General features: G+C 41.5%; 1 protein-coding gene and 1 long non-coding RNA gene across 2 annotated transcripts in view; both read left to right on the forward strand.

Annotated features, from left to right (window-relative positions):
* Positions 1 to 400: 400 nt before the first annotated feature.
* Positions 401 to 12,591, forward strand: part of l3mbtl2 (L3MBTL histone methyl-lysine binding protein 2) — a 33,264-nt gene continuing 21,073 nt past the window's right edge. The window contains 5 exon segments of the mRNA XM_034106670.2: positions 401 to 474; positions 1,781 to 2,129; positions 3,416 to 3,530; positions 3,677 to 3,810; positions 10,856 to 10,919. Coding sequence (XP_033962561.1) covers positions 473 to 474; positions 1,781 to 2,129; positions 3,416 to 3,530; positions 3,677 to 3,810; positions 10,856 to 10,919 — 664 coding nt within the window. The 5' untranslated portion in view covers positions 401 to 472.
* Positions 7,633 to 8,744, forward strand: LOC117464301 (uncharacterized). Its single transcript, XR_004554068.2, has 2 exons — positions 7,633 to 7,921; positions 8,167 to 8,744. It is a non-coding gene; the product is annotated as an uncharacterized lncRNA (long non-coding RNA).

Below are 12,591 nucleotides of genomic sequence, written 5' to 3' on the forward strand. Positions count from 1 at the left end.
AAGTAGCCTTATAAGCAACATTTTACAATGAAAAAGAGTGAAATTATCTAAATAATTGTCAGTCATTTCTTTGGTTAATCAATGTATTGTTTCATGGGTACATTTTCATATGTTTTGTGCGATAAAATCATATTTTGAAAGGTAACCAAAGCTGTCAGTGAAGTGGAATTGTAAGCCATATCCCTCTGAGAGGTAGCAAGTAACATACGAGGAAGAATAAGTACCTCAAAATTGTTCTTCTGTACTGTAATTAGCTAAATATACTAAAATACGTTCAACTTCTGACTGTTTGAGATTAGGAGCTGACACGATTTCGTCCCAATGCTCTAAAACTCAAACTCCCAGAATGCTTTGCGCTGGCGCAACAAGTAAATGCGATGACGTCAAAAGTAAGCGACCACAACACATTGGGTTTAGGGTGCAGAATAGTCTTACTGCTGTACGAAACATTTCACTGAGGGCCTAAACCTTTATGTAAGTAGAGACTTTAAAGTAACAAGAAGATAATTAGTGTTTCATAAAAAGACAAACTTGCTGTTAGCAATTTTAGCAGTTAGCTTGCATGTACAGTAGCACGTGAGCTACACACACTTTGTTTATGTTTGATTATAAATGTAGGCTGTGACTTGTTGGTTAAAACAGAGAGTTTGGCAGCAACATTTCATTCAGAAATATCCTTATTTCGGCTGTTTTTCAGGGTATTGCTGGTAATGTTTTTACTCTGTGTGCACTTCTTGTATATCAAATGTTTTGAATTTCTGGTTTATAGTGGCTTAGTTCACATATTTTAGACTCTGTGCTTTTAGTTATTTCTAATGTGAATATGTTACCCAAGTGGCATTATTCATCATACATCATTTCGTTAAGAAATTACTGTATAATTTAAGTGGAATGCATAATTTAAGACTAAGAAAATATACTTCACCAAGAACCAACAGAAATGATAAAATAATTTAAGCTTTGTTAGTTCCAGGTTTAATTTGTGCAATAAGTTCATTTCAATACGTTTTGCAATAAACATTGAACCAGTCCGGCCCTCGACGAGCACCCATTTTTTAGTTTTGGCCCACTGTGTATTTGAGTTTCACCCCCCTGCTCTAACATGTTATTAACCAAACAGTTAATCAAGAAGATAATTGGGAGATTCAACCATAGTGACAAAAGTTTCAGTCCTAATACAAACTATGATTTATTTCAGCCTTTTGTCTATAAATTTGCTTCAAAATTGAATGTTAGATAATGTATTTTTGTTGTAGACTTAAAACATCTGTTTATCACTTTTTCTCAATTCACAATTCAATATGAAGTGAAAACAACACCTATCGTCCTATTTTCACCATCTTAAGCCAAAGGAGAATAATGGTACATACCCACACACAGTTAGTTTATGCTTTATGATACAGAGAGGATTTTTCGTTTCAAATATTTGTATTGCGAAGAAGCATACAAGTGTAAGCAATATTGCAGACTTCATTGGGTGGAAATCATGCTTCCCTTTTTCAACATGGAAGACCAACAGAACAGCCAACAAGAAATAATAAAGAAGGAATACCATACTTAATGACATACATAGTCATAGTGGGAAAGAACATACAAAATAGTATATATAATACAAATTAAAGGGTGCAAATGAGCTCAGACTACCCCCCTATACAGAGAAGATGTTTGAGCAAACTTTTTAAATGTACTTCGGAAGTTTCCTGAATAATATAGACCGACAATGACTTCCGGCTGACCATGGCTCTGACTGTGTTCTGTTTCATATTTGATGTCGTCACAGGATGCCTTACCACTGTGTGGCCTATGGATGCGGCAAAACTGCAGAAGATGATGTGACGCTGTTTAAATTCCCCAAGGACCAAGACGAGTTTTGCAAATGGGAGAAGCAGGTCCAGCGCACCCGAAGCCAATGGGTCGCCACGCCCAACTCCCACCTGTGCAGCGAGCACTTTGGGAGGGACTACTTTGAGCCCAAACTCCCCTCTGGAGCTCTGAAACTGAAACCTGGAGCCGCTCCGACAATATTCATCCGTCCAAGATGTTCCTCCTGTAGCGGCGTGGGATGCATTCACTGCCTGCCTGCCATCCAACGCCGGGGCATTACTGCAGAACCGAGAGAGCGCACAAGTGTGAGTAGTTATTATCCTGGAGAAGGAAAGGTCACTGCGGAGAGAACGTTTCTTTAAGTGCTTCAAACGAGCCTCTTGGTTGTTTACATTGATGATGTGAAGTCATGGAGGGATTACTGAAAGAGACAGAGACTCAAAATGTACATTATGTTAAATCACATTACATTAGCTGATGCTTTTATCCAAAGTCACTTACAATAAGTGCAATAAATCATAAAGAAGCAACTCAAAAAGTGCAGATATATTTGCTTCAAGTAAGACAGACCATTGTATGTGCTGAGGCATTAGTTCGTCTTAAAGGTGGGGTAGGTACGAATGGAGAAACCAGCTCCAGTGCGCTAGAATTTGAAAGTACGCAGCCGAAGAAAAATCTGCCCCTTCCTTCAGACTTCCGTACAGAGCCCCCCCTCCAACACACACGAACGCGCACATGACCAATGAGGGCACGAGGTCAGTTTGTGCCCCGATGGAAGGCTGACAGGCAGGTAGGCCATCCAGTTACTTTAGCCGGCTCAGATGATTGGTCGTGCTTTTTACAGCGCCACGACTTCCACAGATGATATTTTTTATGTATTTATTGTCAAAGCATTTCATGTATTCATTGCTATCCGGATGTTAAGAGCATTCCATGGAATATAACAAAGTGTTTCTGAAGTGAATTACCTACCCCACCTTTAAGTGTCCCCCCTTTTAAAATGTATTTTTGATTTAATGGCCAAAAGCTACATTAAATTGGTTTTCAGTTTGCAATTGAATATCTGTAGACTTCCTGCTCTCCTGGGGAACTCCTTCCAGCATTTATTTAAATTCAATTACCAAAAATAAAGACAAAAACACCCAAAGTGACCAAAAGAGGTGCAGGAGACTCACAATGACTTGTGACTTGAAAAGGGGAAAACAACCAGAAAGAGACACAAAATGACTACCAAAATAAACAAGACGCCTACAAAGAGACATCAAACAGTTGCAAGAAGACTCTAAACTACTTTGAATGTGGTTACAACCAGAGACACACAAAACAACTCAAAATGATTACGAAGAGACCAAAAAATACTGCATGGAGACTCACAACGACTTGTGGTAAACAACCAGATAAAAACACAATATCTGCAGCCATTATTAACAACAAAAGAACCAAACATCTTCACAAAGATAACTGCAAATTGACAAAGAGACGACCAAAGTACACTCATTCAGGACTGGGGTTGTAGCGCTTATTGGTGGTTTGGCTCCATTTTACATTTACACCTCCGATTTACCACTTAGTTTTTTGTATCTGTAATCAGGGAGAACATATTGAAATTGCACCCGTTCAGTCGGATGAAAGCACGGGAGAAAGTGACGAAGAGCAGCCGACAAGACGAGGGATGATGCCCGGAGAGAAAAGTGAAGAACAGACAGGTGAGGAGTAAATGAGGAACTAAAAATGGAAATATTCAGTCTAAATGAAGGATTTAAATTCTCTACAAAACATCCTTATAATACAAAGGGACTGAAGAAAAGAGTTGAGGGTGTTTAATGCCCAATGTTTTTATTTATCTTCCCAGTGGTGTGTGAGATGTGCGGCACCACCGGCGACTTAAACACCTTCTTCTCCAAGACGAAGCGATTCTGCAGTTTGTCTTGTTCACGTTCGTATTCATCAAACTCCAAGAAGACCTCCATACTGGCTCGACTGCAGGTCAGAACATCTTTAAAGAGCTTACGGAGAGGCGAAGTCCCGCCCATCTACTTCCGACCCATGGGACCTTATTTCTGAAAATTATGTATTGAAGTCAATGGAGAGAGAAAGATTATCTTTCGATCCCGTTTGAATTGTGCCACGAATTACACATATGATGTTTGTCAATCTTACAAAAATAATTTCCATGTCAAAAAAGTCACAGTGTCGTAAAACTGTTGAAATATAAGACTATGAAAAATACGCAACTAGAAAGACTACAAATCCCAGAGTCGCGTAAGTGATGTCATTAACGTTACACATTACACTTGTGTTACTCACAGAAACCTTGTAAAGCCGGTCCCGCATGCTGGCTCTTATGGAACCGACTAACTCCCCTTGTGCGTATGTACAGCTCTCAACATGCCCAGACTTGTAGTGATTTTCACCTCGTTTAATACGTTCCGCTTCATTCTGAGAGAAAGAAGTGAAATGTTCCCACGTGACGGCCGTCTTGGTGTGTGGTGCGAGACGGGAGATGTAGTTCATTGAGCGGTTTCACACAAAAAAAAGTGTTACTTCACAGTTTTACGACACATTTTTATTTCTTTGACTTGCAAAATTGTCTTTTAAATTGACAAACATCATATGTGTAATTCTTGGCACAATTCAAACGGGATCGAAAGATAATCTTTCTCTCACCATTGACTTCAATACATACTTTTTCCGAAATAAGGTCCCATGGAGGTCCCCCGCCTCTCTATAGTTTTATATATAGTTGCACCTGTTAGTGGGCTTGGTATAGAGGTTGCATTTTTATTGTGAAATGTGCCATTTTTTTTTATTATTATTGATGTATTTTGAATAAATCACGATTTATAACAGCATTCAAAAGTTGTCCGTTAACAATCGTTAACGGACCAACTTCGGTCATTTCCGGCGGGGACGTCATGAGTAGAACACAGCTGAGTCGCCATTGAATGCATTGAAGGGGCAAATATTCAAACAAAGGATGCACAGCAATAAGACGTCAAGAATAATCGGCAAGCGATGTGTTGTATGGGGATGTGGGGCCGTCTCCAAAGCTGGCTATGGGATGTTTTTGTGGCCAAAGAATGATCAAATGTCGCGTATATGGACAAAACAAGTGAGTTGTACGAGGGCGGACTTTGCTGGACCAGGTAATGCGGGGTCGATGAATCCGACAATTTGTGGGCAGCACTTCGAGAGATCGTGTTTCGATCAATCCACAATGCTCGCTAAGGAAATTGGATTAAAAAAGAATTTCAAACTGAACAAAGATGCTGTTCCAACAATACTGCCAAGACCCCCATTGCCAGCACAAGCCACCACGCCGACTACATGTCGGAATGCATTCGCCAAAAGAGAGAGAGAGAAGGTAAGCCGCGCTACTTGTTGCTCAATGTTTACAACAAGCATAAAGCCTGAATCAAAATGACATGTACAATCTCACACATTTATTAGTTGATGAAGTCATGATGCCATATTATTGCATGCACTTTGCCCATGAACAGCATTTATAGTAAAAGTATACGTCCCAGCAGGGCCGGTTCTAGACATTTTGGTGCCCTAGGCGAGATTATGATTTGGTGCACCCCCCCCCCCCTCCAAGCAATACACAATAGAATATATGAAGAATTTAAATTAAAAATCTTTACAAAAGACCAATACACTACAAAAGCTGAAACGTATTGACATGTTGGTTATATACATGAAGAAGGTTTCAAATGTATTCATTATTGTTTGACATTTTTTAATTGGGGAGTGGACATCACATCCTCTAGGGCAGAGCTTCTCAAAGTGTGGTCCGTGAGCGCCCCCTAGTGGTCCGTGAGTATATTGGTAAAATGTCCCATTTGAAATAAATAAATACATTTAAGTTTTCCGCACTCTCGCGGGAATATCTCCGCAATGGAGCGAGCTTAAGTTTCAGCCCAGCGCAACACCTTCATCACACATGTTGCCACTTGTTTGTACCATTTTCAGGCGATTTGTAATCTGTTCTAGAAAGACGATGTGTCTTTCGATATTTGTGGAGTTAGGTGGTCCGCGAGTGTTTTTTTATTCGTTAAGTGGTCCTTGGTATGAAAAAGTTTGAGAAACACTGCTTTAGGAAAGATTTTTTTTAACATTTTAAAGTAAAATGCTTCAATCTGGTGCACTTTGAGCAGAATTACTAGAGACTAGATCTAGGGGGTACAACTCTAAAACACCCATATGAAAAAGATCAGTTTACATTTTAATAATCAAATAAGTATGTGAACATAACCAACAACCCATGGCCAATAACAAATAAATGTAACGTATTTTATTTTTGTTGTTCATTCATATCTTATTTTACCTAGTTAACATTTATTTATTCATGCATTCTTTTTTTTATATCTCCAGTTTTAAATGATATTTTTGGTTTTCTGTCCTATAGTATACATTGGAATGATTTCAAACCTGTTGTTATTTATCCTAATAATTATAAAGGAGTGCCTTGGAAATATTTGTTTACATAAATTGTGACCAAACCGTTTGAGACCCACTGAGATAACTTAGACTAAAGTGAACTATCTAAACACTCAAGAGTCCTTTACCTCACTGAGCTGTAGTTATCAGCCTCAATCCAACAACAATCCGCGGTACCGATGCGCGACCTCTCTCTCTCTCGCTCGCCCAGAGGCTCATTCGCACTTTGGCTGTGAGTTGCGGGCCGCCTGATAAGTCAACATCCCCCACTTTCATCACTTACAGCGCCCATCGTACAGCGCAAATGCAAAATGTTGCATTTGCATGTTGCATTTGCATTGCGCCCCTCCAGATCTGGAGGGGCGCTGCGCTGGGGGAATTTTTAGTATTATTTTTTTTAATTCTGCCTAATTTTCTGCCCTTGATGAGTCATTTACATTAATAATTGAATAAAGTAAACACCCTTTGCAGCCCTAGGTGACCGCCTAGTTCGCCTGTGCCAAGGGCCGGCCCTGCGTCACAGATCCACTCAGCAGTCGGTGGGAAAAACCAGAGAAGAGAGAGGCTGTTTAGAAGCAGATGTAATCACTGAACGGACAATCCGTTTTGTTATTGACTCTAATCAAGTGCTGGATACTTGAACGACGTATAGTTGTCGGATGGAAACTTCGCCTGGATCTTTTTAATGGCGCATGATGGCAGTGGGATTCTGTGGTTCTTACCAAGTATTCCCCAGCAAAATCTCACTAGCTGGCGGTATGTCACAGAGCGATACATTCTGTAAAATACAAGATCATAAATGTCAATGGTAATCACTTCAACCTTATTTGCTTATTTATTCTGTAACTTTGCCGGAGTGGCCATTAAGCTTCCCCAACGTTTCTGAGCTCTACAAATTTGAGAACACAAGTAACTTACTCATTACGTGGCTGATCACCCGCTTGTTGTCTGTCCCTCTTTGAATAAAATGGTAGGCTGTCTGCAACATCCAGACAATTTGATTGGAATCTATTAGGCAGGTTATGTTTGCACTATCTCCCTCATATTCATTGCATTCCTCCATTTTGGCCACCATGACATCCTTTTCTTGGCAGCATTGGCACTCTTCAATTGTTTCCATGATTGTACATTTTTCACATGTACACCTAAATGTACAAATAATTAGGGATGCACCGAAAATTCGGCCACCGAAAATTATCGGCCGAAAATGGTTAAAAAGACCCTTTCGGCTTTCGGCCGAAAGGGTTTTAGCACCGAAAAAATATCACCGAAAAAATATCACCGAATGTCAGAACAGGCAACCTAACGTGTTGTTGTGATGACGTAATAAAGACGCGGCGACGCGGCGAGGCAGGGACCATGCTCACGGCTGGCTCACAGTCAACATGTCTGCCGCTTGGAGATACTTCACAATATCAGATAAAGAGATTGCGATTTACAAAACGTGTTCAGCTGACATTTCTCGAGGGGGTGTAACTTCAAAGACTTTCAGCACTTCGGGAGGCTGCTGCGCACAGCACAGGAGACGTGACGCAGACCACAGAAAAAGGGCTCGTCTGTCTACAGCAGAGGAGGAGGAGGAGGAGGAGAGGGGGCAACCACCCTCGTTGTCTGATATATTCAACGAGATCATGGAAGAGAATACTACCCCAAATAGGTAGGCTACTCTGTTCTGACTTGGTTACTTACTGTACTATGTGCTACTGAATGTGATATTTATTAGTACTCTATGTGCTGCTATGTAATATGCTCTTAATGTTGTAATTTCTTTTGACATGTCAGATGATTTTATTTGTCTGCCAAGTGATCTGGCATGCGTAAATATACATTTGACTAAATGTTCATTATGCACTGTCCCTATTTTAAATACAATCTTATTCTCTCAAACCTCTCAAATGCCAGGCTGGTGACAAGCTCAACAGTTAGATGATTATCTCTCAGAAGTACCCATCCCCAGAAGCGAGAACCCTCTTGGATACTGGAGAAACAAACAAGACCGCTTTCCTGACCTGGCCAAGGTGGCACGCAAGTATTTGAGTGCTCCATGCACAAGCACTGACAGCGAGAGACTGTTCAGCGCTGCCTCTCATGTGCTTGATGAGAAGAGGAACAGACTCATGGCTGATAAAGCAGAGAAGCTACTGTTCATTAAAAATAACCTCCCACGTTTCCTTAATAAGTAGACAAGGCTGGCTTATCATAGGCTTATCATAAGCTTTCATTTGTAAATACTATAGTTACATTCATGTGGATTTATCCAGTTTGCACATTTGTATGCATGCACTTATAGGTGCATTTGTTGTTGTTGTTGTTGTTGTTGTTGACACTATTTTGTTGTAGGCCTACTGGCCTAGATGTTTATGCTGTTTTAAAGCCCCTTGGCTTTGTTCTGAATGCACTTTGTTGTAGTTATTATCCTACAGAGAAAATAAATGTACAAATGTTCAAAAGTGCTGAATAAATGTTTTATGGACCCATAATAGTGATTATTATTTAAGTTATGTTTTGCCATAATCATGTCTATTTCCATAATCAGGTAGCTGAACAACATTGGTAAAAAATGTATACATTATATATATATATTTCTATTAATCATTTTCGGCCTTTCGGCATTCGGTTTTCGGCCAACTGTTTCCTATTTTCGGTATCGGTTTCGGCCAAGAATTTCCCATTCGGTGCACCCCTACAAATAATTGTTGAGAAATAATTGCATTTTTTGGAGGAGACCTACTTCTGTGGTGAGTTCCAAGCCTAGCAGAGTGTGATGCAGTTACCTGAGCCAAGTGTCTATTAATTATAGGCTGCGTGTCACTTCGGTTATTTTTCATTTCCTCGCTCCTCGGGCTCGGTATCACCGGAAGTTGATTTGTCTGCGCCATCTTGAGGAGCGTCCCAGTGGCCTTATTTTTGCCGGAGGATCGAGGATAATCGAGGAACTACCAGACCATCCTCCACTGAAATCCTCAGACACTCGCCCCGCCCCCTTACTGTGTATCGCTCACTGATTGGACGAGGCAGCGCATGCACTGATCTGGCTGCTGTCAGACGATCAGCTGTGCGGCGTCATCACAAACGGACGTCGCTTCACGTGACGCTCCGGAGGAAACGACGTCCCATTGCTCTTAAAACTAATTTCCCTGCTTCTCGTGGTTTCCTTGCGTCTCTCCTTGCTTCCTTGGTGGGAGGGACTAGTCGCAGGGAAACTACGCAAGTGAGGGACGCAAGGAATCCATTTAACCGAAGTGAGATGCACCTCCAGTCAAATGGATACCAGTCTGTGTTCTGTTGCCGCACCGGCTCTCCGCCAAATCCAGGATCATCATCCCCATGTTCGCTCCCGTCTGTATCTCTACCGCTACTTGAATACTGTGGCTCAAACTGGTATGGTTCCACCACGTTGGACTCGCCCTGATGTTGTCACTTGTTGGACGCTTTTATCCAAAGCGACTTGCATACATTCAGTACTGTGGACAATCCCCACAGGAGCAATGCGGGGTGAAGTGTCTTGCCCAGGGACACAACGACATGCTGACTGCAGCGGGACTCGAACTTGCTATCCCCTGATTCAAAGTTCAGCGCACTAAGTTCAGCGCACTATCCCACTAAGCCACAGATTCCACCACACCGGCATCCTCTTCAATAAAATCCTCTCTTCTTGAAAGTGCACCGAGTCTATTGACGACTGTCTCGATTCTGTAGAAATATCCGAGCCAGGGTCCGTCATCAGCCATATATAGTTTGTGTATTATTCAACAAGTGTGTTCTACTCGTGACGTCGCTAACCGCCAAAAGCCGTTTTGTTCGGAGCGGTCGTGTAACATCGGAAGCAAGCATGGAAAGTTGTAATAAATCACGATTTTAAAAATACAGCGGGCATATTGTCATTAATGACAAATTATTTCCCGTTAATAATAGTATATATTATCGTAATAAGAACAGTGTTGTCCTTCATTTCCTAAGATCAATTCATTTCAAGAAGAGCTTGTTTTTCAAATTCTTTGCAAAAGTACATATTTGTTACTCACGCTGTGGATATTGTTGAAAAGAAAAACGTTTTTAGTTGTGAGTTTCTGAAGTTTGTGTCTTCAATGTTTTCACTGGTTGTTATAAAGTAAAATAAATATTTGTAATACCGTAGTTTATCATTACAATCACATGGTGGCAGTAGTTATATTGTTCTGGTGTCATGGAGTAATGAGTGTGAACGTATACAAAAATAAGAGTACAAACCACAAAATATTAGCATAAATACAAATACAGATTAATTAAAATACTGAAAAGCTGGCCATAGATGAAATGAGTAAACGGACACATTTGGTCTGTAGATTTCTCCTTAATTAACTAAAAAGTAGTATTGGAGAATGTCTCATCTCTTATTTAAATATTTACTTATCTTCTCTTTACATATTGGGGAAAATATAAACACAATTTAATTTATCGAAATCTCTACAAAGCCCTCCTCCCCTGCAGGACATGCATACAGTTTTACATAAATATACACATGGCTAAATGCGCTACAAGCTGCTTAACGAGGTGAAGTGGAAACAAACAATTATGACACTGAGACTTATTTCTTTGTTTCTCTCCTCAGGGAAAGCCCCCCACTAAGAAAGCCACAGTGCTGAACAAAGTGAACAAAGCCCCAGCACAGGAGGGTGAGCACACACACACACACACACACACACTCACTCACTCACTCACTCACTCACTCACTCACTCACTCACTCACTCACTCACTCACTCACTCACTCACTCACTCACTCAGAAACACACACACACACACACACACACACACACACACACACACACACACACACACACACACACACACACACACACACACACACAGAAACTCATACAGACACCTACAGACACTCACTCACTCACTCACTCAGAAACACACACACACACATACACACTCACACACACACACACACACACACACACACATATACACACACTCACACACCTACAGACACACACTCACTCAGAAACACACTCACTCACTCACTCAGAAACACACACACACACACACACACACACACACACACACACACACACACTCACTCACTCACTGCAAACACAAACCGCTTCCTGCACGGATCGCTGTGCATTCGTGTGTGGGTTTTTTGAGACTCCCCTGATGGTCAGCCGATTCGTACTTGTAATTTGTTCTATCTATAGCCAATCAGATGTCTCCTCAATTCTAAGCCAATCACATGAGCGCGCTCCCACAAGGGTATGATTTCTTGCGTTCATGACGTAGCGCTTCATGTATGCATTTTGCGCTGTCCGGAGCTGACAGCTCCATGGAGCCTGCCTGCAGGCGCTAATCTCAGGACACCTCCACTCTCAGTACAGCGCCACTTTCCGAACAGGAAATGCACGCAAATACAAGCCTTTATATTATTAAGGTACAGCGCCACTTTCCGAACCATTGATGAATGCTTGTGTACACAAAGACGGCAGGCAAACCCGTTTTAAATGTGTGTTTCCTGTGTGGCGAATACAGCTGCTTTATTTATGTCTGTATGAAGTTGTTGTGAGTGTGGCGGGAGCAGCTACAGGTTAGCTTAGCCTAATCGATCAGTGCACTACGAAGCCAGTGCTCGACAGTGAACTGTCAAGGGGGGGGGGGAGCCCCGCCGGTCATTATCGGCCGATATTCACTCTGAATAGTTTGATCGGTGCTCTCTATAAAGGCCGATCAGGAGAGCTGGATCTGATCGATATGGACATAACCGCGAGTGAAGTGTAACCGGAGCGAGAGATCAGATCAGCTGCTGAGTCTGATGGAGACACGCTGCTCTGCATGATCACCTGAAGCTCCGCCCTCTGTTTAGCGAGCTGAATACGCAAAATGCGTACATGAAGCCCTACGTCATGAACGCAAGAAATCATACCCTCGGGGGGCGCGCTCATGTGATTGGCTTAGAATTGAGGAGACATCTGATTGGCTATAGATAGAAAAAATTACAAGCACGAATCGGCTGACCGTCAGGGGAGTCTCAAAAAACCCACACACGAAAGCATAGCGATCCGTGCACAGGAAGCGGTGTGTGTTTGCAGGTGCAGGGGATTTAAACGGAAAACAAAAATGTGAGGATCAAAAATACATATGTAAAACTTTGTTCTGTATTTGGATTTTATTTACATGTATATGAAACGGAACACATGTGCGTGCTTTGAAAAACACAAGTGTGAATCCTTCTGTGTGCATGTGTGTATTATGAGACTGTTCTGAGCCCATACTCACTCACTCAGAAACACACACACACACACACACACACACACACACACACACACAGTAAATGACTTAATTACAGT

Source organism: Pseudochaenichthys georgianus, chromosome 19, assembly GCF_902827115.2.
Source record: "Pseudochaenichthys georgianus chromosome 19, fPseGeo1.2, whole genome shotgun sequence".
NCBI lineage: Eukaryota > Metazoa > Chordata > Actinopteri > Perciformes > Channichthyidae > Pseudochaenichthys > Pseudochaenichthys georgianus.